This window comes from Rhododendron vialii, chromosome 8a (genome assembly GCF_030253575.1).
Source record: "Rhododendron vialii isolate Sample 1 chromosome 8a, ASM3025357v1".
In the NCBI taxonomy this organism is placed as follows: Eukaryota; Viridiplantae; Streptophyta; class Magnoliopsida; order Ericales; family Ericaceae; genus Rhododendron; species Rhododendron vialii.
In genome coordinates this window covers 36,294,652-36,321,068 of record NC_080564.1, presented here as the reverse complement: position 1 = coordinate 36,321,068, position 26,417 = coordinate 36,294,652, and the positions used below count along the sequence as shown (strand labels likewise).

At 39.7% G+C, this 26,417-nt stretch overlaps 1 protein-coding gene across 5 annotated transcripts; it reads left to right on the top strand.

The window, feature by feature from the left end:
- LOC131299129 (histone acetyltransferase HAC1-like) lies at positions 1 to 26,417 on the top strand. 5 transcript variants are annotated; one of them, XM_058324715.1, is made up of 18 exons: positions 1 to 206; positions 8,105 to 8,183; positions 8,262 to 8,462; positions 10,902 to 11,013; positions 11,217 to 11,532; positions 11,615 to 12,091; positions 12,171 to 13,999; positions 15,749 to 16,045; positions 16,132 to 16,410; positions 18,724 to 18,852; positions 19,034 to 19,234; positions 19,375 to 19,517; positions 19,623 to 19,935; positions 20,567 to 20,706; positions 22,880 to 22,958; positions 23,093 to 23,485; positions 25,450 to 25,667; positions 25,754 to 26,417. In XM_058324715.1, exons 3-18 carry the CDS (start codon positions 8,269 to 8,271, stop codon positions 25,866 to 25,868), a joined length of 5,235 nt encoding a protein of 1,744 aa, XP_058180698.1. In that variant the 5' UTR covers positions 1 to 206; positions 8,105 to 8,183; positions 8,262 to 8,268; the 3' UTR covers positions 25,869 to 26,417. The 5 variants fall into 5 exon arrangements, with proteins under 5 accessions (XP_058180698.1, XP_058180701.1, XP_058180700.1 ...); XM_058324718.1 differs by having other exon boundaries at positions 8,105 to 8,462; positions 12,171 to 12,358; positions 12,437 to 13,999; XM_058324717.1 differs by having other exon boundaries at positions 8,105 to 8,462; positions 11,217 to 11,508.

Sequence of the window (26,417 nt, the reverse complement as noted above, 5' to 3'; positions counted from 1 at the left end):
TAAAGCCTCGTTGTTTCCCCGATATGCTAACGCACTCGGATATCCCAAAAAACGTTCGACGGAGCCCTACTCCTCTCCACCCTCTCTCTCGATCACAGGCGCAGCAACTCTAGCACCGTTGATCGCTCCCACCCTTAGCGACAACTCCGCCATCACCATCCGACAGCCCCACTGCCTCCTATCGACGGACAATACTCCTCCACCAGGTTTGTTCCCTTCCCCTCTACCTATCACTCTGTGTATGTGTGTGTAAACATATATGGGTGTGTACGAGAGTATATTGGCTAGAAAAATTATTACTTAATTGAAAATTTATATGGGTCTAGTTTTATGTTGTTAAGTAGTGGGATATCAACTGTTATATTCTTAATTGGGTGATTGATAGTAGCATTGGGTGCCAAGTGTTTGAGAAATTGTCAAGCCAATTCCATGGCAGCAAATCAACCCATTCGAAAGGGAATTACACATGGAATCTCTTTCTAATGCAACATTTTTTATTTCCATGAATCAGTTTGAACTTTATTGTCTTGGTAGCTATCCCCAAATGTCCCTTGACGGCTTGACCTGGTTAATATCTCATTGCAGTACACACTTGTGCCCCACCATGCATAAATATTACTCCCTCCGTCCCATATTGACTACGAAACGACGGTATACAATTTTCGGATAAAAAAAATAAAGTACTTCCGTACATGATTTTCGAGTTTCTTCGCATCAAATTAAAGATCTCGATTAGTTCTTTAATTTGGTGCGAAAAAATTCAAAATTTTATGAGTAGAAGTACTTTATTTTTTAATTAAAAAATTGCGCGTCTTTTCTTAAGGGACTATCAAAATGAGACGGAGGGAGTAGAAGAATATGCCTAACCATGCTCGCATTAGAAAATTTTGGGATTTTATCGTACCCGGTTCCCCATATCCACATGAAAGGTGCAACACTTTGAGTCAGGCTGAGAAATGTAGCTGCGAGACTATATAGGTTGGCGTTTTCATGGATAAAATCAGTGCTCTAAAAGTTGGTTGCCTAGGCACTAGGCGGTGGTCCAACACCAAGATTCCGAGATTAGGCAGCCGACTAGTTTGTGCCTAGTCTAGTCAGCTGCCTAGTCCCAGCCTAGGCGCCCCTTTTCCGCCCGACTAGCACCTATCACTTTCTAGAGCATTGGATAAAATCTCTTCATTACATCCATTTGCATTCATGCACATGGGATAGTTAAAAGTAACTTTCACTGTTATTTGACTCATGCTTGTGGGTTTTCGATGTCATGCTTTATTATTTCTTCAAGATTTGTGCAATGAAGTTAAAGTTTTTGCTTTGTTATCCTCAATCAACCTTGTGAATTAGGTTATGAGTAACTAGTGGGTGGGTACGGTGCAAAAAACAATAATGACTGCGAAGGTCTTTTGCCAAAAAATCCAAAGAGCAATAACTACGAGTGCTTTATTGGAAGGGCAAAAATAGTGATTTCACCATGGCCCATGGATGCAACCTTTGGTCCCACCTCTTGCTGTTTATAACTTTATATGTTGAAATGGATTTTTGATATTGTGGATGGACCATGGAATTTCGATTTTCTCTTGTTCTTGATCTCTCCACTAGCAGAGAGGTATGGCTTGCTCTTGAGAAACGCTTTACTACACTATCCAGATCTCATATTCATCAGTTGAAAGATAGATTGAGTAATGTGAGTAAAGGTACCAAAACTTTGGAAGAATGTCTCAAACAAATTAAGGAGATTGCTGATCAATTAGCCATTGCATCTTGTCCAATTCACGATGAGGACTTAGTTTCCCATATTCTCCATGGATTACCTAGTGCCTATGATGCATTCAAGACCTCAATTAGAACCAGATCTGAGTCTATTTCTGTTGATGAATTGACTGCGTTATTGTGTTCTGAGTCAATTCACATTGACTCCAACTCAAAGGCCTTATCTTCGACTGGTGATTTAACTGTGGCTTTTGGTACGAATGTCTCTGGATCTATGCATTCTGCATCACCTTATTCTGGTTCTCGTGGTACTCATTCCGGCTTTCGAGGTCGTTATCCTAGAGGAGGTTATAGAGGAGGCAGATCTAACTTCAGAGGTAGTGGTAGAAGTTTTGGTCACAATATCAGATTTCCTAATTTCAATGGCCAAACTGGAGCATCAACTTCCTCTGGCAGTAGTTCAACTACTGGTTCAGACTTTGTTGTGTATCAAATCTGCAACAGACCTAATCACACTGCTTGGACTTGCTGGTATAGAATGTACTCCACCTTTCAACCACCCTCAGCTACATCACAACCTTCCACGAGCTTTTGTTGCCTCCAGCTCTACCACTCCTACTACTGATTGGTATCTAGACTCTGCTGCAACTCATCATATCACCAATAATCTGTCCAATATGCATCTCTATCAACCTTATCATGGCAATGATCAGGTTATGGTTGGCAATGGAGCTAATCTTCCCATTCAAAACTCTGGTAAAGGCATTTTACCTACCCCTTCTCATTCGTTTTGTCTAAATCAAGTTCTTCATGTTCCTACTTTAACTACTAATCTTGTTTCTGTGCAAAAATTTACTAAAGACAATAATTGCACTGTCACATTTGATGACTCCACCTTTCTTGTTCAGGGCAAAGTCATGAAGAGAACTCTGTCTAAAGGCTACAATCACAATGGCCTTTATCAGTTCTCTTCCTCTGCTTCTTCTGACTCGCAACCACAAGCTCATCTCTCTACTGCTGTGTCAGCTGCAACTTGGCATAGCAGGCTTGGTCATCCTTCTCCTCTCAAATTTCAACATCTTGCTAAGCATCTACAGTTGTCTTTAAACAAGTGTACTTCTCTTCAATGTACACACTGTGCAGTGTCTAAAAGTCATAGGCTTCCTTTTCATCTGTCAAATTCCACTGTAAATAGACCTTTGTCTCTTATTCATAGTGATGTGTGTGGTCCATTCCATATGTCTACTTCTGGTTTTACATACTATGTACTTTTCATTGATGACTACTGTCGCTTTTTACGTGGGTTTATCCCTTAAAACATAAGAGTGAAGTGTTTTCAAAATTTCTTGCTTTCAAAGCCTATGCAGAAAAACAATTTAGTACCTCACTTTAGGTTTTTTGAACAGATGGTGGTGGTGAAAATTGTAGTAATTCATTTGTTGACTATCTAACTCAGCATGGCATTGTTCACCAATTATCTTGTCCTCACACTCCCTCACAAAATGGAGTAGCTGAAAGGAAACATAGACATATAGTGGAGACAACTATAGCTCTTTTGCATCAGTCCTTTCTTCCTCTTAAGTACTGGTTTGATGCATTAGCTACTGCAACCTTCTTGGTTAATCGAATGCCTAGTTCTTCTCTCAATCACAAGACTCCTTTTGAAGTCTTGTTTCATTCTCTCCCTGATTACTCTATCTTTAAAGTGTTTGGATGTCAGTGTTTCCCTTGGTTAAAACCTTATACTGCCCACAAACTACAACCAAGATCCATTCCCTGTGTTTTTCTTGGATACCATCCTTCGTATAAAGGCTACAGGTGCCTTGATATCTCTACAAACAGAATTTACATTTCCAGACATGTTCTTTTTTATGAAACCATTTTTCCTTTTGCCCCTACAGTCAATCCTACCCCTTCATCATCTGTTCCTTCTTTGTCACAGTTACAAGCTTTCTTCTGGTCCAACACCTTTTTATCATCTGCTAATATGTCTTCCTCTCCTTTACTTGATTCTCCTACTCCATCCTCATCTCCTTTGTTCTCCTGTTCTTTCTTCTTCATCAGAATCTACTTCAGCTAATTTTTCTCCTGCTATACCCGTTCAATCTCTAGAAATTCATCTTCCACTTCCATCCAAGCAACCTCCAAAACCTCATCCTATCTTACTAGGTCTAAAGCTAAAGGTTTACTCTCAAATCCACATTGTCTAGCAGTAACCACTTCTCCTTCTGCCTTTCTTGAACCTACCACTTACCAAGATGCTTTTCAAACCCCAGCCTGGACACAGTCCATGAATGATGAATTTCAGGCCTTACAGAATCAACACACTTGGTCCCTAGTCCCTTTGCCTCCAGGCAAACGTGCTATAGGTTGTAAGTGGGTTTTTAAACTCAAGAAAAATTCTGATGGCAGTATAGCTCGCCATAAAGCCAGGCTGGTTGCTAAGGGGTAATTGCAGCAAGAAGGGGTTGATTTTCAGGAAACCTTTAGCCCTGTGGCTAAACAGCCCACCGTCAGAATTTTGTTGTGTCCGGCTCTTCACTATAACTGGTCTCTTAAACAGCTTGACATTTCTAATGCTTTCCTTCATGGCAAGCTTGAGGAAGAGGTCTATATGATTCAACCTCCAGGTTTTGTTGATTCCGTTCATCCTCAGCATGTCTGCAAGTTACAAAAGGCTTTGTATGGTTTAAAGCAAGCTCCTAGAGCATGGTACTCTACCTTCTCCTCTTTTCTTCTCCAGCAAGGGTTTCTCAATAGTCATTGTGACTCTTCCCTCTTTGTTTACAAGACTTCTACTGTTCTCACCATCTTATTGGTCTCTGTGGATGATATTGTCTTGACTGGGAATACTCCTTCTCATGTTGATCACTTAATCACTCAAATGCATTCTGAATTTTCCATGAAAGAGCTTGGATCTCTTTCTTATTTTCTGGGCATTTCAATCCAGCCTTGTGCACAAGGACTATTCTTATCTCAGACTAAGTATGCTAAGGAGATTCTGCTCAAAGTAGGTTTAGCTGATTGTAAGCCTTGTATTTCTCCTTCTGTGATCAAGACTACTTCTACTTCTGTGTCTGACTTACCATTCTCTTCACCTGCTCTTTTTAGAAGTATTGTGGGAGCATTGCAATATCTTACCATTACTAAACCAGACCTTGCTTTTGGTGTGAATCAGGCCTGTCAGCATATGCATTCTCCAACTAATGGTGATTTTGCAGCTGTTAAAAGGTTGCTTAGATATCTTAAGGGGACACTAGAGCATGGCTTGGTCTTTCAACCTTCTCCTCTTGCTCTTCATGCCTTCTCTGATTCGGATTGGGCCGGCGATTGCACTGACAGAAAATCCTCGTCTGGCTACTGTGTTTTTCTGGGTGCTGATCTTATTTCCTGGTCAGCCAAAAGCATACCACAGTCTCTCGGTCCTCTACTGAGGCTGAATACCGATCTCTAGCTCATACAGCTGCTGAATTGAGTTGGCTTCAGATGCTTCTTCGTGATTTTTATATCCCAGTTACTCCTACTCCAGTGCTTTGGTGTGATAACACCTCTGCAATTGCTCTGGCCACTAATCCTGTGTTTCATGCTAGATCAAAACATATTGAAGTTGACTGTCATTTTATCCGCAATCGTGTTGCCGCCAAGGCCTTGTCTCTTCATTACATTCCTACTTCAGATCACCTTGCTGATGTTTTTACTAAAGCTCTGCCTATTGCTAGGTTTCAATATCTCGAGCAAACTTCTGGTGATTCCATCTCCCATCAGTTTGAGGGGGGATGATAAGAGACTAGATACACAGTAATGATGTGTGCACTACTACTCAGTATCATAGCACTGTAAGTCGGTTGAGAGTTTAGTTAGTGGAGTTAGAGTTGTGAGTTGTTACACGACTAATGCCAGCTGTAGACACCTAGTTCAGTTAGACCTGTTGAAGGATGATGATGTAATCCACTTGTATAAATACTCTCTCTGTATCAATACAATGATGTGATGAACCATTTCTAAATCTCTTTAACCTATGCGGGAAAAAATAGGAAAAAGAGAATGCACCAATACTTTAATAATAAACACTAAGCCTATGGATTTTAAAAAACATACCATCCAAAAATGCATAAAAACATCCACCAAATGTCAAATAGTCAATGATCCTCGCATAAAGAAGAACTAAAACATCAAAATCACACTCACAGATGTCAAATTAGAGTCATTAGACACACACACAATAAATATATATGTATGTATGTATATGTAGAGTACATTGAAAATCGATTGGAAAAGACAGAAAAGGACTTTGGAGATTGATCAGATGAGAGATGAGAGAGGTCAACAGTCGACTGTTGAAAGATCGAGAGAGAGAAGTGAGAGGTCGACTCGAGTCACTCGACTAGAGAAGTCAAAAGTCGCTGAGGTGAAAGAAATCGACTGGGTTATACTTAAACCTAGCTCTGTTTGACAGATGTGATTAAAAGTGAGAAGGTGCGCCTATTTCTCACCTTGCGCCTTTCTCGCCTAACGCCTTGGCATGCCTCTTTGAAGTCGTGTCGCCTTGCATGAGTAGAGGCGGCTGACCTGCGCCTCATGCCTAGGCGCGCCTTTGACAACTATGATGTAGATATTTTGGAAATGAGGAAATCATTTGTGTTTAGAGCATCATGAGTGACGTCCCCACCCATCATCTTGTAGCTCTCTATTGAAACTTCCATGGTCCATTCGCGGTTTCCTGTTACAACTTTCATGTAATTGTGTTGAGCCTCTTCTAAACATCCCATAAATCCTCAGTGGAGTGGTGTAAAGTAATTTTTTTTGGTATGTCAGTAACAAAAAGAGCATGCAAGCAGAAATATCCATTTTATGAGTAGAGCAAAATGGAGGGGAAAGAAACTGCATGAGCTTGAATCACTGGGAGGTCACAACAGATCGATAGCAAGAAAAAAGTATCCGGAGGAAAATGTTAATTGTCAATGAACTAAACAATTGGGAAGTTACCCATTTACTTTGCGTTATAATTTTGAAGCGGAGGATGCAATATACATCACATGCTTCAATTCCAATCTCAGCAAAACAAATTATTTTAGCTTCAGCATCCAACAACCACTTATGTCGTTCGAATCATTGGAGGCTGACGAGGGCTACTAGATATTCCAGTTTCTTGTATACTGACGAGGGCGGGGGGGAACATTTTGTGATGTCTTCAAACTTTTGCTCAATTTTGGCTTTACACGTTTTGGTTGTGAATCATTTGCCTTCATTCTTGTTTATATGTTAACGTTATTTTGTATTCGAGTATCATTTCTGATTCACATTTAATTTTGCTTAGAGAAAAAGAATTAACGTGAAAACTACAACGAATAAATCTGTATCACTTCAAGTTACATTTTTATATAGGCCTCATTCCTCGAGGTTGGCTGTTATGAGTGCAATTCTTTATGCCTTTCATCCCATTGATTCGAAAACTACTGGAATTTGTAACTGCGGACTCTGAGTACGAACACTGTAACTCTGACACGTGAAATTGGTGAAAACACATACGTCTAAAATGGAACCAAACATTGCTAAAAACAAAACTGAAACATGACAAGTGATGGATCAATCAAAAGATGATGTGTATTGAATCTGCAATTCTCCAAAGCACGACTACAAATATTGCACTTAGGATCACTTAATGACTTGGTTTCTTTTACAACCACCTCATTTGATATGGTGGACTGAATCACCTCTGGCCTAGCTTCTCAAGTTTCACATTTGCTACATCAAGCACAAGATCTTCACCAATTTCATTAAAGAACCTAAATATGTAGACCAATTCCCTCTTTCCAGTTGTTATCAACCCTCGCTTGTAGCCCTCCCTTCAAAAAAATCACTCTTGAGTAAATCTCCTTTTTTTCCCTCCATTGGTGAGGCACACACAACTACTTAGACTCTCTTCCCTTAACTTTCCCACTTACTAGTCAGATGTAAAAAAGAAGCTCAAACCTGTGCAATTTTCCTTCTGATTACTAGTAAATTCGTAAAATAGGTCTAGGCGGCCAACTAGTCAGCGCCTAGGTGCTAGTTGGGGGTCCCATGCGCCAACTAGTCGGCCGCCTGGGGAGCAAGTCGGCCTCGGGGCACTAGGCACCCTCTTCCGCCCGACTAGCACCTAGCGACTTTTAGAACACTACTATTTATGTATCTTCAAATTAATCTTTATCATCAGTGTTGTACTGTAGTTGGAAACATTTGTGTTACGGTGGTGTCATCGATATATCTTTGTTTGGTCGGATTAGTTTGCATAGCATGGGCTTTAATGTTTGTCCTTCTAGTCCATTGCCTTTTCCTCTTTAAGTTTTCTTTGTCTTTAAGTTTGCAAAACAACTTTCAGTTGACAGAATTTTTTCTTCTTCCTTTGGTACAGGAGATGTGCTTTTTGCTTATACATATGGACGAGTTCAATTCACCTGACAGCATGGGTAGATGAATATGCATCACTGAAGGTGATGTTTACGTTGGGATTCTCATGTGGAACTATAAAAGTCTTAGTTATGATGCTCTTGATGTTTAGGAGCCTACAGGATAAAGATGAATGTGCAGACACATATGTCAGGACAATTTTCCGGGCAGATTCCTAATCAAGCAGGCACTCAGTTGCCTGGACTACCTCAGCAGAATGGACTCTCTCTTTCTAACCAGATACAAAATCTAGGGGATCATGGTAATACACTGAATATGGAGACTGAGTTTGCGAAAGCACGCAGATTTATACAAGATAAAATGTAAGACATTCTATTATATATTTTTTATGTTCATTATGCTGTGGGGCGGGCATTGTGCTGCATTGCCTTTGTTGTTTGGAAAGAGATGGTAGGGAATTTTGAAGGATTTTTGGAATGGTGCACAAAATTGCAGATACTAATATCGTAATTTTGTATGTAATACTGGAACGTCAGAAAAGGGGTTTTTAGCTTAGCATGATGCTAATCGTTTTTTTAGTGCTTCTCAATGCTGGCTGATAATTGTTCTTAACAATTGAGATACAATATATTTAAAAAGAGAGAAATGGAGACGTGCATTACCTGCTTTTTTCCTTTGTAAGGAGGGATGAGAAAATTTACTTTTCCAAGTTATGTATGCCATAACAACTAGCAGGTTTTTATCTGACTTGGCATGGTGTGCCGTGTAGGTTTTTATCTGATTTGCATTGTTTGACCATTGAACTTGAGTCTATGGGTGGAAGAAATGATTATAATATATGAAATATTCCAATTGATAACCCCATAACCAAAGAACCAATACAGGTTGATGTGATTTGTGTTTTTAGTTTAGCAATCTCCCCCTTAAAATGCACCCAACGGAGATGGGCCAAACCACTCAAACATGTAGTTAGGCTTGGGGCATTTTTCATCCCAATCTAGCCAGCTGAACCTCCAGTCCCAACCATTTGGTAAGTGGTAACCAAAATGAACGTATAGTGTTCATAATGATTATGTGTTTGTAATGCATGTTCTTTGATATGACTAATTTTTTGTCTCTCTTTTTGCATGCATTTAGAAGTTTATTTCATACAAACTTTATGAGAAAGAAATACGGCTGTTTCTCATATAGAGATGTGTTTTCACATTCATATTTGATATTTTAGGGGAATTGCTTTTGGCATAGACAAATAAATTGTCATACTCCACAACATTGTTACTTCATATGAGAATAACATGCAAATAAGTATTTTTAATACTTAGAATGAGCTGATGGATGGTATCTTAGTTAGTGTTTCAATCTTGCTCAGCCTTTAAATTTGGCCTCTAAAAATTTAAAGTATGATGGGAACTTGTTTTTGTTCTTAATTTCAGTTTTGACTTATCTTGGGTTAGCGTTAAGTCAACGTGTTCAATCTTGTATGTATTATTCCCAAGGAACAAGGCTGCCTTATTCAAGTCCTTTTTTTATTAGTATTTCTATCACCCAACAGGGGGTTAGGTTTTCTAGAAACCGGTTAGTGGATTCCTGGCTTATCATATTTCATGTTACCGGCGTTCTAAGAAGAACATAAGGTTCTTAAAAGGTGCATCTTGGTCTCTAACACTGACACTACCCGGCTGCAGGTGTCAGATACACATCTAAAATACACATCTAAGGTGCATCTGTGTGAAGCAAAGTCCCACATCGTCTCGGTTCCACAGTATATACTTCACATTCTACGTGCAGATAAAATGTATTTTCTTGTGATTGATAGCTTGATATTATTGTGTCAGTTCATGATCTACCATCATCTACGTTTTTTTCTCATTTGCATTCTTATTTATTTTTGCTTCTTTATATGGATGTTCGCAAGACGGGTGGAGCTTTAGGGATTGTGTTGGATGGCTTGACCTATATTGCTGGACCGTTTTCTAGGCTTTGGAGACTCTTGGTGATCTATCAACTAGTTGCCATCGTCCTGCCATGTGTCATTATGCAGTTTTCGTATCAGTGCATCTGTATCATGCCATTGTGGATCCTGTGTACATACCGTGCTTCTTAGCCGATGGTTGGCTGTGTGGTGATTCTTGGCCGGCACTTAGATGGTTGTGGCCCTTGACATGTTAGGGTTGAGTATTATAGTTTGTTGTTTGGATAACCTTATTTGTCAATTTGCCATTCCTTGGCACAACATGATAGCCGCTTAGGGAGCTGGTAGCAAGATTTGCATCATGACCCCTGGTCCACTCAAGTTCTCTCAGTTATCGACTTCATTGATTCAGTTGCATCAAATTTTCTCAACATTGGTAATTTGTAGACATCTCATGCTATCGATAATGCTTGTGTGGTTGGAAGTGCTTGTGATAGAATTGGATTATTTGCTAGTTTCGCAACATAGTGGCTCATCTTTTCCTATGTTCTACTATTTAGTCTGCCTGGTATATTTGCCCAATGGTCCTGAGGAGACAACCCTTCCCTTCCATCTTTTCTTCAGAAAAAGGATAAAAGCTATTTGCTGATGCTTGTCCCCATAGTTGAGAATGCTGAGAGGTGTGCAATGGATAGTTGCACAAAGTGGCTGCTGCGGCTTCTTTGACCTCCATTCTCATGCTACCATTAATGACCCCTGTTAGGCACTCCTCACTATTATTATGCTTGCATCTCATAGTCTGTTCTGCCTTTCTCTTACTGTTTTCTTTCTAGAATATGCAATATAGAGCACCGAGTGCTAATTGAAATTTGTGTCTCCTGTCCTCCAGCTATGAATATTTTATGAAGCGGCAACAAGCTCATGATATACATCCAAAGAAGCTTATGGATATTGTAAGACGCCTAGATGAGGGTCTATTCAGGAATGCTGGCAATAATAAGGTTCCTAATATTTGTTGAAGTATATACCGTGTTTAAATTGAGTGATAGCATCAAACAACTGTATTTATTTTTGTGAATTACAATGGTAATTCCATATCATTGAACAACTCCAAAGCGTTTTTCCTAAACAATTAATAAGTTGACTGTTTTAGAGTGTTCACCCTTTTATGTTTAGTTTATGATTTGGGCTTTTCTATTGCTAGGACGAATATCTGAACCTGGAGACTCTGGAGAATCGTTTGCATGTTTTGATAAAATGTTTACCAATGATTAATCACAACCAACCATATCCGCAGCTTCTTAATTCTTCCTCTCCTATTGGTACAATGATACCAACCCCTGGTATCCCTCATGGTGGGACTTCAAGCAGATTGGTTGCATCATCTGTAGATACTTCCATGATTTCTACAGGTGGGGATCAGAGCATGGTACCTGCAACTCTTAATACTGGAAGCTTCGTAGCAACTTCTAATGGTTCTTCTGTTGGGATGCACGGTGGTTCTTTCTGTTCATCTGATGGTACTTAAAATTTGTAGTTTCTACTTCAGTAGTTATTAACTGCTCTTTCAAGACACTGATGAGACACAGATAACGTTTGCAGGTTCTATGTCTAAAGGATACCAACATTCACGTGCCAGTTTTTCCATGAATTCCGGTGGGAACAGCGGGGTGTCCTCAACTGGTGTACAGAGAATGACAAGCCAAATGATCCCTACCCCTGGATTTAATGCTAACAATAATCCACCTTACATGAATATGGAATCTTCCAATAATACTGGTGCCTTTTCAACTGTTGAATCTACGATGGCATCACACCCCCTGGAACAAAAGCAGCATGCTGGTGGTCAAAACAACCGGATACTGCACAACCTTGGTAGCCATATGAGTGGCGGACTTAGGTCTGGCTTGCAGCAGAAATCTAACGAATTTCCGAATGGTAGTTTAGGTATGATGCGGAGCAGTTCGCAGTTGCTCAATTGTCCTGGAACTTCTGAGGGCTATCTGACGGCCACCCCATATGGCAGTTCACCCAAACCCTTGCACCACTACGATCAACATCAGAGACCATTGATGCAGGGTACTTTCATCTCACTATGGTCAGTTTGTGTAAGATTTGACCCTTCAGATTTGTAATCAAATGCATTCTCACTTTGCAGGTGATGGATATGGGATGAACACTCCAGTTTCTTCTGGGCCTGGAAGCGTTTATGGTCCTCTAATGTCTTCTGGTTCACCAATGAATAATCAGAATTTGAATCCAGCAAACTTGCAGTCTATGTCCAGAACCAACCCACCTTTGATGACTAATCAGTCGAATTTGCTAACCACCCAGCAGGCTTCAAATGTAAGACTTCAATCAATTGATCAACCTGAAAAGATGAATATCCTAGCTTCAAACTCATTCCGAGAAAATCTCTTGCAGTCTCACCATCAGCACCAATTTCAGCAGCACCCTCATCAGTCGCAACAGCACTTTGTTCAACAAAAGCAGCAATTTCAGCCGCATGGGATGCTGTTAAAGAATGAGTCTTTTGGCCATTCTCAGCTGGCTTCTGATCTATGCATTCAGCTAAAGCCTGAGCATGGAATTGAGTATAACAATGATGCTATGCACTCACAAGTTTCAGAGAAGTTCCAGTTTTCTGAGTTGCAGAACCAATTGCGACAAAATTCTGCTGACATTAACTCTGGAGGCACTCAGTTGCTTTCTCTTCCATCTGTCTCGCAGGACAAATGCTCATCACTCACTCAATCTTCACAACCAAGGCAACAACTTTTGCATCCTCACCAGCTGGTTGTTGAGACACAGAATGATTTTAGCTGTCTTTCTGTTGGAGGACAAGCTGAAAGGCTTTTGCCAGGTCAATGGCATCCCAAGTCACGAGACAGGTCTCAAATACCAGGGAACTTGTCACATGAGCCGAATATTCAAGAGGAATTCCATCAGAGAATAACTGGGCAAGATGAAGCTCAACGCAATAAATTATCGTCAGAAGGATCTCTTTCTCAAACTGCCATTATAAGAACAGCAGATCTAACAAACTCTTGTGGTGCTACCTGTCGATCTGGTAATCCAGACCGTGAAAGGCAGTTCAGGAATCAACAAAGGTGGTTATTGTTTTTACGGCATGCTCGTCGATGTATGGCTCCAGAAGGGAAATGCCAGGAAGTTAACTGCATAACTGCTCAAAACCTTTGGAAGCATGTGGACCGCTGCAATGTGCCTAGATGTCCAGATCTTCGTTGCCACCAAACAAAGATGTTACTTCAGCATTACAAAGATTGCAGGGACCTGGGTTGCCCTGTTTGTGTTCCTGTGAAGAATTTCGTTGAGGCACAACTGCAGGCACATGCTCGTCTAGATTCTAAGTCTGGCATGCCATCTTCAACCAATGGATCATATAAATCATATGACACTGCAGACTCCGCAACTCGATTAACTTCAAGGATAAGTCCACCATTTGTTGTAACTTCAGAAGATTTACAGTCTTCTATGAAACGCGTAAAGATGGAGCAACCCTCCCAGTCTCTTGTTTGTGATAGTGAAAGCTCTATCTTATCAGTTCCTGCTAGCAGTGAATTCCATGTACTCCATGATGCACGTCGGGAATATCAACATGGTGACACTTGCATGTCAATTAAAGCTGAGGTCATAGAAGTGAAGAGGGAAGTTCCTTCGAGTTCTCGGCAAGAAAATCCTAATATCACTGATGCGAAGAAGGGCTATATGGATGATGCCTATGATCAGAAACCTATTGGTGAACGTATTATATCACATAATTCTGCTGGTTCTGCTCAACAAGAATCTATCAGAAGTGAGAAAGAGATGGCCCAATCTAAAGAGGAATGTGTTTTGTTGCCTGCTGAAAATGCATCTGGAACCAAATCTGGGAAGCCAAAAATAAAGGGAGTGTCATTGACCGAGTTGTTCACTCCTGAGCAAGTCAGGGAGCATATTATGGGTCTCAGGCAGTGGGTTGGCCAGGTCAGTCTGTTTATCTGCTTTTGTTATGTGTGTGTGTGTGTGTATGTATATATATATGTGTATTTATATATATATATATATATATATATATATATATATATGTATGTATGTATGTATACGGTAATCTATTACTCCCTCTGTCCCATAATTTTGGTCCCTTGCAAAACCACTTGCAATTTTCAAACTTAAAAATAACGTACTTATTAAAATACTTTTTCAATTTTTTTTGCACCGTTCTATTAAACAAGATCTATATTGCACAAAAAATTATTTCGATAAGTACATTATTTTTAAGCTTAAAAATTGCATGTAGGGGACTAAAATTATGGTACGGAGGGAGTACTTTTTTTTCCTTGATTAGTAAAAACTGCTGGGCATATACGTATGTATGTATGTATCCACGAGAGTCCCCATTTTGAAGAAGTTACATTCCCACTGATTCTTGTCCCCGTTTACATCATAAATTTACCATTTGCATTAAGCAATGCTCATAGGTATTTGATGTTCTAAAACTGTTAATTCAAGGGATCAGAAGAGTTGGAGCAAAACTAGGCACGTGGCCCAGATAGAATACTTGGTCTGTCAGGATGTGATAATTTCATGCACATGTTTGCAGAGAAACCTGTATGTGTGTGGGGTGACTGCACCGTAAATTTTTGGTTGTGGAGACATTAAAAATTTAGGTTTTTTAAATGAGATAGTGAAGTCACACGGATCTATGAGTTATTTCTTTATATCCTACATATGTGCTTATTATAGCTTCTCGGTCGATTTAAGGATCCTTTCTTTACTGGCCCAATAACTTGATGGAGCCTAGAAATGTGACCCAAAATACTTGGCATAAGTTATTTGGTAGTAGGGGGAGTACTCCATTGAAACTTCTTCTGACCCTCCAGTGTAGGACAAACGTTGTGGTATTATTATCGCTACTAAAAGATGGTTTTTATAAACTGACACTATTGCCTCATGATCATGTCACAGATTGCATCCTTTCTGCTTTAAAGTTGCACTGTGATGATAATTGAATGCCATTGCAAGCCATGCATTAACTGTGGCCTGTGATAATGTTGCTTAAATTAGATGTAAGGTACAAAAATCGTTTGTAGAAGTAAATCTAAAATCGACCCAAGAATTTGTAACGGTGGATCTGTTAACTTATGACCAGAGCGGAAGTTAATATTCGCACTTGAAAAATTGTCTCCAGCTGACAGAAATAAACAAGTGGTTCACTGTTCAAGGAGCCTGGTTGCACATGATTTACCCATCTGTAGCTTGTCTATTTCAATTCATTAAATGTACCGTGATCAACTGCTCATACATAGGCACCAACCAATCACAGAAATTTAACACTATGGAGTTTACAAGCATTCATAATGTATGCGTATGCATTCAAACTTGTATTTGCACACATAATGTATACGTGAAAAGACAGAGATACTGTTTATACATATGAATGCATTTGTGTGCATTTTCTTGAACTCAGTTAAATCAACAGGTTGTTTGCAATCTCTTACTGATTAGAACTGTTCAAGAGAAAGTTGGTTGTTGTGGGGCAGGATTTCCTGCACATAATAGATTCTGAGTTTTGGTTGTAAGCATATGCCGATTCTTTATACATGAATTCATACAGTGTTGCCTTGTACGTTTTATGGTAGGTTTGTCTCTTACACCATTTCTTTTCCTATCTGCCTAGTGGGTCACGTTCTTGTTTGAAGATGAGATATTATTCCTACATTTTGATTTGGACAGAGTAAAGCGAAGGCAGAAAAAAATCAAGCAATGGAGCATTCAATGAGCGAGAACTCATGCCAGTTGTGTGCAGTTGAGAAGCTAACTTTTGAGCCACCACCTATCTATTGTTCACCATGTGGTGCTCGCATTAAAAGAAATGCAATGTATTATACCATAGGAGCTGGTGATACTCGACACTTCTTCTGCATTCCATGCCACAATGAGGCCCGTGGAGATACTATTCTAGTTGATGGAACTTCTATTCTGAAGGCAAGGCTGGAGAAGAGGAAAAACGATGAGGAGACAGAAGAGTGGGTATGTTATATCCTTGCTTTTTGTAGAACTATATTTAATGGTCCTTAAGTAGATTAATTTGTTAACCTTTGTTGCACTTTATACAGTGGGTTCAATGTGACAAGTGTGAGGCATGGCAGCATCAGATCTGTGCACTGTTCAATGGTCGGAGGAATGATGGTGGGCAAGCTGAATATACTTGTCCAAACTGCTATATAGCTGAAATAGAAAGAGGGGAGCGTATGCCCTTGCCACAGAGTGCTGTTCTTGGGGCAAAAGATTTGCCCAGGACAATCCTCAGTGACCGCATAGAGCAACGATTATTCAGGCGATTGAAGCAGGAAAGACAAGAGAGAGCAAGGTTTCAGGGAAAGAGTTACGACGAGGTGATTCTTTTGACTTGCCTTGAGATGCTATATTGGATGATGATTAGAGTATTAGAGTTAAATACGTCACAAGATTGAATGTTCTTTGTGCTGGACGTACTAGTTATGTGCTTTGAAATGCATTACTTCATAAGATGATCAAGAAACTCAATTAGGTTAATGGGGACTTGCAAAGAGATATTAAAATTTGATAGAATGCTTTTGTTAGAAGAAATGGCCTGAACTTTCGATTTGAGAAGCTTGATTTCTTTAAAAAGCAGTCTGGATGTTGACGTTCGGCCGAATTTCATTTGGTGTTGTAGGGGAGAGAGTGACCTCCCTAACCCATAGTCAATCGGATTGACATCACTGGACTGATTTTCTTTTTCAATTGGAGCATCAAGTAGTGCAATCCAGTTCTACTTATTAAGCCCCAAGCTCATCCAAGGAGGGAGTTCACTTTAAGCTCTAAAAGCACTTGGTCTTGGTTACCTATCCTTGACTAGGTATGGGGTCCCCCAGACAGCTAACATGTGGCCCACTAATCTATGAAAGAGTTGGTTTTGAAACATTGGGTTACCTAATTAATGAGATAGCTTAAACTGCACTCTTTATGTTTGTTTTGTGGGCGCAGAGTCGCAGACTAAGAGTGCTATCTGATCCATGCTGGATAGTCATCCATCATAGGGCTCTCAAACCCAACCTGTGGTGGATCACAGGGGACGAAGCCAAAGCCCTTGATCTTTTGCCCCGATATTTTGATTTGACGTCCCTGTCGACCAAGCTGTGATGGTGCTCGCATTCGGATAACCAAAGAATGCTCTTCAAGCTTCCCTTATGTTATTGGAAGGCTTTAGAATGGGGCAAAGAACGAGCTATGAAGCATCTTAGAGTATTCCATTCCATCTTTAAGCTAGACGCAAGTTTGTTAGCTTGGCCGCTCCTCCACCTTTGCTTTCCTCCTTCAAATCCCTACATGAACCTCTCCGAGCTGGAAAGTTGATCCATATGCTTGTATTTTGTGATGGAAACTAGCCCTTAAAAGGGGCAAACTTCACATACACCCCCTATTGCTTGCTCGATGTACGCATACACCCTTCACCTTCAATTACTAGTGCATAACGTCTTGTGCTTTGTGGACTTTAGTAGCAGGAATAGCCTACTTGGAAGGCGCTCCCGGACGAGAAACGCAATTCTGCGGTTCGGAGTAAGAAATGCGACGGGAGCACGTTCCCCTGGAGACGGGATCGTGCTCGTACGGGATATGAGAGAGAGAGAGAGTGAGAGAGAGTCATCCGCAGAGGAGAGATCAGTCACTGGTTGTAGATCAATCAAGAGTGAGGTCTGCCGTTCAAGAAAAATAGAGAGACCTAATTGCTAACTGAGTGGACTTAAAAGCTCAACCCAACCCAACCCGACAAGCCTAAATACCTATCTCAAACCCTTAATAAAACGGGCTGGGTTGGGCGGGCTAGCGGGCTGGTGTTCACGCCTACTCGAGCTAAAAAATATGGCCAAAATACTGAAGGCTGTCCAGGTTTCTTTCCAATTTGGGATTGAAAGATTTTATTTTCAAATTTGATTTTTAATTGCCAAGATTGATGCAAAGTCTCCAAGCATTCCAATTCTTCTAGGTTTGAACTTCCTTCCTTACTAGTGGGTTGGAATGTCCGGTCAATTCTTCGAACCTTTAAATCTCCAATTTAAAGCCCAATTTTATGCTAATGGCCCAAGTGAACTGCAATCGTGAAAACGGCATAAAGAGTACCAAGTAACAATAATGGAGAACATATCAACCATAAATTGGAGGGCCTAGACGTAAACATTTTGGCACTTATCAGTGCAGTTAGATTTGTTCTATTTTAGGGGGTGGTTTTTGTCCGATTGATGGCAGTGTAAGAAAAGGAATTGCTATGGTGCTTCCAGTGATGGCTAAATGGTTGAGCTATTAGTGTGATGTGGGAGATGGAGAGAGATGTCCTTTAGGGAGAGAAAAAGTTAATTGGATTTTGTTATAGTTGGCGGTTGACCTGACAATTTTTTGTGTAGGGTGAAATTGCCTTTTTACACCCTCCATTAGATCTGCTTGTCAACAAATTCTAACGAGTTTTGGTGCGGTTTTGGTATTACAGGAATTTTGACTGTATTTTCAGCAAACCGCATGGTGGGCAATGTAATTACATTTTTTGTCGACTTTTGTGCCAAGTTTCTGTGATGTGCGTTTGGACGCGATGTATAAATCTTGTGATGTTTGTTTTACTTGATTCACTGTGCAGCTGATACCCCATCCATCCCAAGGGTTCTAACCTCTTTTGTTACCATTGATGTCTCCAGGTTCCAGGAGCAGAAGCACTTGTAGTTAGAGTTGTTTCATCAGTTGACAAAAAGTTGGATGTTAAGCAGCGGTTCCTTGAGATTTTTCAAGAGGATAATTATCCAACAGAATTCCCATATAAATCCAAGGTAAGCAGGTTATAAAACAATCCTTTAAGGTCCTTGATGGTCTTTTGGTGTACAAAGACACAGAACTCGTGTCCTTTCTCTTCTTTTTTCCCAAGGCATTTTGTGTTTCACTGGTGACAATTTTATTTCTAAGGCATTTGTATAAAGCATTGGATTATGAAATAACATTTTCTGTTTCCAGGTAGTATTATTATTTCAGAAAATTGAAGGCGTGGAAGTATGCCTGTTTGGCATGTATGTGCAAGAATTTGGGTCGGAGTGTCAACAGCCAAACCATCGTCGTGTTTATCTATCCTATCTGGATTCTGTTAAGTATTTCAGGCCTGAGATTAAAGCAGTGACGGGAGAGGCACTCCGTACATTTGTTTACCATGAAATTTTGGCGAGTTCCCAACCTTGCTCTTCTATATGTTTCTGTTTGCTAGTTCGTTTACTTTGTTGTGGTGCCGGTGCTTCTTTATTACAATCATCACTTGTATTACTATTGTTGCCTCCTTTATTGTATGTCTGATTGTCTTGCAGATTGGATACCTCGAATATTGCAAGAAACGTGGTTTCACGAGTTGCTACATATGGGCTTGCCCTCCATTAAAGGGTGAAGACTATATATTATATTGCCATCCAGAAATTCAGAAAACACCAAAATCTGACAAACTCAGAGAATGGTGAGCCAAATAACCTTCAAATGGGTGATCAGTTTCCTATAGTTTTTCTCATGAAGCAAGTTCTTTATTATTTATTCCTTTGGTTTTACATGGATAAAAATTCAGGTATTTATCAATGTTAAGAAAAGCTGCAAAGGAAAACATTGTGGTTGAGCTCACCAATTTATATGACCATTTTTTCATATACGCTGGAGAGCGCAAGGCCAAGGTAACTGCTGCTCGGTTACCTTATTTTGATGGGGATTACTGGCCTGGTGCTGCAGAAGATATGATCTACCAGCTTCGTCAAGAAGAAGATGGCAGAAAGCAACATAAGAAAGGAATCACCAAAAAGCCCATAACGAAAAGGGCACTAAAAGCATCTGGTCATTCTGATCTTTCTGGCAATGCCTCAAAGGATTTGTTACTAATGCAGAAAGTAATTCTATTATCCAATATCTTAGCTTCATCATTCTCATCCGATAAACATTTCTTTAGTTCTTCTTGATCTATGTTCATCAATTTATGAACTTACTACTACTGGTGTCCTAGTTCTTGTTTGTCTGATTTATCTACTCATTTGTTTCAATTTAGGGTTGTTAGTGGTATTAGGGTCTTGATAAATAGATGAGTTGGCCTTTCATGAAATAGGTGAGTTGGTCTTTCATTTGGTAGCTTTTGATTATTAAGAGTACTGAAATACATTGATTGACACTTGGTTTCTCTCTCTCCCATTAGGGGTTCATCCCCTTGAATGGGATATTCTCCTCTCTTTTGAATCTTGATTCCTCTTTGATATTTTGAATGCATCACAAACTCATCTGACCTTTCCCATTTAAAATCTCATCTACTCTTCTACTACCATTATGCATGGAAAAGTTTCCGTTTCTGAAATGTTGGTGTTATTATGCTCTATACTTTGAATTGAGCCAACTGGAGAAACTGAATCCATATGGCCCCCTAACTGTTGGGGGTTGAGGCTGTTGAGTTGAGTGGTATAGTTTATATTCTGATCATATCTGTTTGAAGATGTTACTCTTTTGTCCTCACAAGCTATCCATGTTGTCCAGCTTGGTGAAACTATTATCCCAATGAAGGAAGATTTTATCATGGTTCACTTGCAGCCTGCATGCACTCATTGCTGTATTCTAATGGTAATTGGAAATCGTTGGACTTGCAACCAGTGCAAAGATTTTCAGCTCTGTGACAAGTAAGAGTTCTGAAAATGGAGCTGTTTTACTATTTGTAGTGTTGTGCGTTTTGTTTGTATTGGAAAACATGTGAAAGGCATATGCATATTTTCATTTGATTCTTATCATGGGTTCATTCACGTCTGGCAAAAGTAGCAAGAATGGATAAGATAAAACTAATGAAAGAAAAGGTTTCATAATTCAGTTAGTGGATGGTATAGTGCACTTGGTGTCTATTTGAATAAATTTGTATAGTTATATTGATAAACAAATGACAATTATATCGATCAACGTACTAGTCCGACCCAAATTGTTTGGCACTTAAGGCTTTGTTGGTTTGATTTGGTAACAATCCGGTCGGAAAATTGCTGAACAAATATAGTCGTCGTATAATATGAAATTAATATAAGCTGTTGTAATCATTGTTGGACATTTTCTCTTTGGATAATAGAAGTCAACCTGGTGACAATAATAAAATTCTACAAGGAAAGGGGAAGAAGAAAGAAAGAAATTCATTTGCAAACTATGAACTGGTGCGTTATCTTCCAATGTGCTTATATGGACAGATTGTACAACTATGTGCTCTGCGTTGTCTCCAATGAAATACTTTGTTACTATAGTTCTTTAAGTTATTCATAAACAACATCAATGGGCCTAGACATGAGGCCGATGAAGATTAAGGTTAGACTTGAGGCAGATTGAGATTGGGTGAACATGAGTTGACAAGAGATCCAAAAGCAGAGCTGTATTACTCTTGGTAGCGCTGTTCGCTTTTACAGAATCGGAAGGAAATAAATACATAGTAAACTGCTGCATTTGATGTGCCTAGGCGTAGTGTTAATCCAAGTATTTGGTTAATATTAATGGTTTCTTATTTGTTTTGTTAAAGAGCCTAATGGACCTCCAGGATGTGATACTCATGAAGAATGGGTTGGCATGAGTTGGGAAGATAGTTTACTATTGACGCTTGATTGGGAGCTGAAAATTAATATATCTTCTGATTTTTTTCTCTCTTTCTGGTTTTTTATACTCTGGTCACCGTCCTGTGCGTTTGGAACTTTACTGGCATAACGACGGTAATTATAATATTATAACTTACAGGTAATAAGTAGTTATATTCATTACTCCGTATAATGTAGCAGAGAAAGCTGGCAGGGGTGACAGCCCTATTTTTTAAGGGCATCAAAAAATCTTGGCTCTTGTTTTTAAGTGTGGGAGTTAGACATGCTATGATGCTAACCTTAATGCAATAGGCAGTGAGAATTATTGAATCAGTACTGACTGCCTTCGAGACTGAAGGCTTCTTACTATGGATCTTGAACATGTTCGCACTTCGCAGTCTGAATCTGTGAGATGAGGACGATCTACATTAACCTCGTCATGTGGTGCTACTTGGAGGGTTTGTACTGATGGTGACATTGGAAGGTTTTTTGTTCCATTTTCTGAAAGGGCTGAAAGTGTTGACCAAAGAATTTGGAATGAACTTTTACTTTTGCTGGAGATTTTCGACTACTCCTAGTTTTTCACGCAGGCCAGACAAAGTATTACTAAATGGTCCAAGTAACAAATTACTAAAGGGTAAAGGGTTTTTTGACCAAAAATAAATTGGATTTGGGCCACTCAGCTAAAGTCTAAATGGCCCAAGAGCTGGAAGCCTTATTTGGTTTATCATGTGTTTGATCCAAAATTTCTTATGAATGAATTGTTGGACCAAATGTTGAACTCATTTTCTACTCATTTTCAAAAAGAATAATCTAATGTATGTCAGTGGTATCCAAATTTGGATCCATGTCTACATATCCTCCATTTTGTAACGGTGGGTGTCCAACCTTAGATATGCACCTGCACCCGATACTGCAGCTGAGGCCATGTAACATAGTGATTTAAGGCCTTTATTTGGTGAATCTACGTTTTCTTCTCCTTTTTTAAGTGATTGCAGTAAATGATAATCACTCTTTAAAATGTCATTATTTGTTGTGACATTTAGATGTATTGATTTTTGGTGATGACAATGTACGGTCAATGGAGCATTCTTTGTCCTTTTTATGTTTGTGCTTTACTGGACTAAAAAATATGTGGTTCGTGTGTCCTCTTGGGTCTCTTCTGGATCACTAGTTAATGGTTCCTTAACGTTGCTCGGTTGCAGTGACTGGTTAAAATTTACATCTTATGTTTGTACTTCTACTGGTGCAGGTGTTATGAAGCTGAACAAAAACTTGAAGAAAAAGAGAGACATCCTATCAATCTGAGGGACAAACATGTGCTTTATCCAGTAAGCTTTTATGTTTTTTTGTTTATATGTTTTTTAATGTTTATTGGTCTTACAGTGAAGTCTATTGAGCCATTGCTACGCAGTTACCTTGTAACTTTCCTGGTTGAGAACTGTTAATTTAATGAACCCTGCAGGTTGAAATCAATGATGTACCAGAAGATACCAAGGATACAGATGATATTCTTGAGAGTGAATTCTTTGACACCAGACAGGCATTTTTAAGTCTTTGTCAAGGAAATCATTACCAGTATGATACCCTCCGCCGAGCTAAACATTCCTCTATGATGGTCCTATACCATCTCCACAATCCAACTGCTCCTGCATTTGTGACAACATGCAACGCATGCCATCTTGATATTGAAGCTGGTCAAGGTTGGCGCTGTGAGATTTGTCCTGATTATGATGTATGCAATGCTTGTTATCAAAAAGATGGAGGAATTGATCATCCTCATAAGTTGACTAATCATCCATCGATGGCTGATCGTGATGCTCAGAACACAGAAGCTAGGGAACTAAGAGTACTACAGGTTATAGCTCTGCCACTTTTTTCTTTGTTATTCAATTCCCTCTGTACACGTTTTTTTGGTCATTCTGTTCCCACTTTCTTCTGTTTGTGGTCCATTTGTTTCTCCTTTTGGGGGAGAAGTTCTTGTCCTGCATGTCCTAGATCGGAACAATTATCATGCTGCTGCTCTATGTTTACACGTCCCCATCAATAAAACCCTACAGAAATAGATGATATGGTACTCTACCGTGGGACATCGTTCCAGTTGATGTCATGAGTAAGTACTGGTTGAAAATGTCATGTGTTTTGTCCTTCCTTAGGACAGCCTCCTTTATTAGAGCGAGGGAAAGATGGTGGGGGGGAACCTAATTTCATTTAATATTCAAACTCCAGGCTTTGGTTTGAACTTGGTGCTTACGTTTTTCCAATTTTCCAATCCATTGCAAACCATCCCGATGGTGTGAAACAATTGTCTACAAACATTCAGGACTTGATATCCTTGCGGTAACTTTGTGACAATCTCTTTGTTGTTTTGACTATTATTCTAACCTTTTCATTCCACTGATAAGTTTCTTTACATGGTGGTCCACTTGCTTAGTTTCACAAAGAACTTCTTTTGCTATGTTTCTTAGTCCAAATGTCAAGCATTTGTTTTCTTTCAAAGTCCATTTCCTTTCTTACTAACTCTGTTTTGAAAACTTAAGGTTTTACCTTTTATATTCCGCCATGCGCTCCTCTTTCACTGATGTTGTGCGGTCAGGCTCTTGTCTATTACTTATCCTTGCACATACTTCCGAGCCAGAAAGATGTCTACTTGGCTGATATCCTTCCACATTAAAATGTTACTGTTCCTATGCAACGAAACCTTGTCTGCGGTTTATTATGTGTTACCTGGTTTTGTTTGCTATTGTGGAATTTGGGTCTTTACTATTTTGGAAGCAGGTCTTGCTCCTATATTAGTGCATTGAGGTTTTTTCATTTATGATTCCAATGGGAGGGAGCACTCTCCAGATCATCTGGCATGGTTTGTGGATTTGATCATTGATATCTAGACCAAATCTTCCCCTTGCTGGCTTCTGACTTTTGAGTTTCTTTCAATGTGCTGAAAGTACCTTATTTGCAGCGGCTTTAACTTTTTGAAGTTTGGAAGAGTTGTTTTCTATGGTGATGGGGGGTTGATTCTTTCGTTTTTTTTGTTCTTGTCGCTAGCTCCTTTCTTTTTATGTTTTCTCGTTCTTCCTCTTGCTTTGTTCTTAGTTGGGTAAAGGTGATTCCCTCGGGGAACGTTCTATAATACATTCCTCTTGTGGCCCAATATTGATGATAATAACAGTAATAGTGGTGCAAATTGTAATAAAATATGCTGGAATTGGGCATGGGCTTTGTACCTTGAATGCAAATTATATGTTCCAAGGCTCTATGCATATCCATCGAGTTGTGATCCTCTGTATGCCCCTGGTTGAGCTTGGGAGTTGGGTCCTTGCTGAATTGTGTCGTACCAAATAAGTTGTTTCCGTGTTTGTAAATCGCATAGTGTATGTATTATGGATTGCAGGTTGTTTTGGGAAACTGAAAGGAATAGAAAAATGAAGAGCACCTCCAGGAATCATGAAAACATAATACAAACACAGAAAACAGAACAGTTGGCTGCAAGGCCTCTACTTGTTGCGATCTACCACAGATATGAGTTTTATGGCTGATCTAAAATTTATCGTTTATAAGGCGGGATTGGTGATTGGTGTTGTATTCCATGCCTACCTTCTTTGACTTGTGGTCAGTTCAACTTGAGCAAATATGATTTTTCTCCTTTGTTTTTGTACAATTGGATGTTCACCAGTTTGGAAGGAAAAAAAATATCTCGATATGTGAGTCCATTTTCTTTGTAACTTACATAATGTAGATGTTGCTATTGGTATTGAGAGAATGATAAGAAGCGAGAATGTTTTTTGCTTGAGCCCTGACATGGTTGGTTATGTGATGTTGCAGCTTAGGAAAATGCTTGACCTTCTGGTGCATGCATCTCAGTGTCGATCTTCCCTTTGCCAGTATCCAAATTGTCGCAAGGTGAAGGGTCTTTTCCGACACGGAATACAATGCAAAACACGCGCTTCTGGGGGCTGTCTTCTTTGTAAGAAGATGTGGTATCTCCTTCAGCTTCATGCTCGAGCTTGCAAGGAATCTGAGTGCCACGTGCCACGTTGCAGGTTTGTACATCAAACCTCCACCCAATCTCTCTGTTAAGGTTTTAGTTTCTGGGATGTCTCATCAACATATGTTGCAACTAATTCAGAGATTTGAAAGAACATATGAGGAGGTTGCAACAGCAGTCTGATTCCCGACGAAGGGCAGCAGTGATGGAGATGATGAGGCAACGTGCGGCTGAGGTTGCTGGCAATGCTGGGTGATAGGGTGTACATGTAATTATAGTTGGTTTCCAGAAGAGCTTCCAAAGGGATTTTAGCTAGTGTTTGAAGCAACTCTGTTGAGAGCGGGGATTGGGCAGTGTGACCTGAGTGGAATTTTGGAGTTTAAAGGGGGATGGTGAACCGAAATCGGTTGGATAATAATCACTTGATAGTAGACAGCTCATTCATCCATGTCTTCGATGGCTATGCTCTCCACAAGGACTTGTTGATCGGAAGTGCCTCATCTTTGACACCTTTGAAAGAGTGCTCGTGTGCTTTCGACTCTTGGCAATTTGGTGATTCTTTGATTGTATCCTGTTCTTGTATGCATCCAGTGCCACCATTGTTGGCGATTGTACTATAGTTTCTAACCTGTGTAGAATTTTTTGTTTTTCTTCTTCCAAAAGGGATTTGAGAGAGCTATATGTTAAGTCTTTTTGTTTATGTATGTTCTTCTTCCCTCGATTATCCAGTTGTAGGTTGTATTCTTCATAAAGATGAGTAAATTGAAGTGGTTCGAAAGAAGCTATCAATTACTTTTTCCTTCTT

Coding starts and splice junctions, on each gene's coding strand:
- LOC131299129 (XM_058324715.1), top strand. CDS start 8,269: ATGAATGTGCAGACACATATGTCAGGACAATTTTCCGGGCAGATTCCT. Junction 12,092..12,170: donor TCAGAGACCATTGATGCAGG/GTACTTTCATCT, acceptor CTCACTTTGCAG/GTGATGGATATGGGATGAAC. Junction 23,486..25,449: donor GGGAACTAAGAGTACTACAG/GTTATAGCTCTG, acceptor GTGATGTTGCAG/CTTAGGAAAATGCTTGACCT.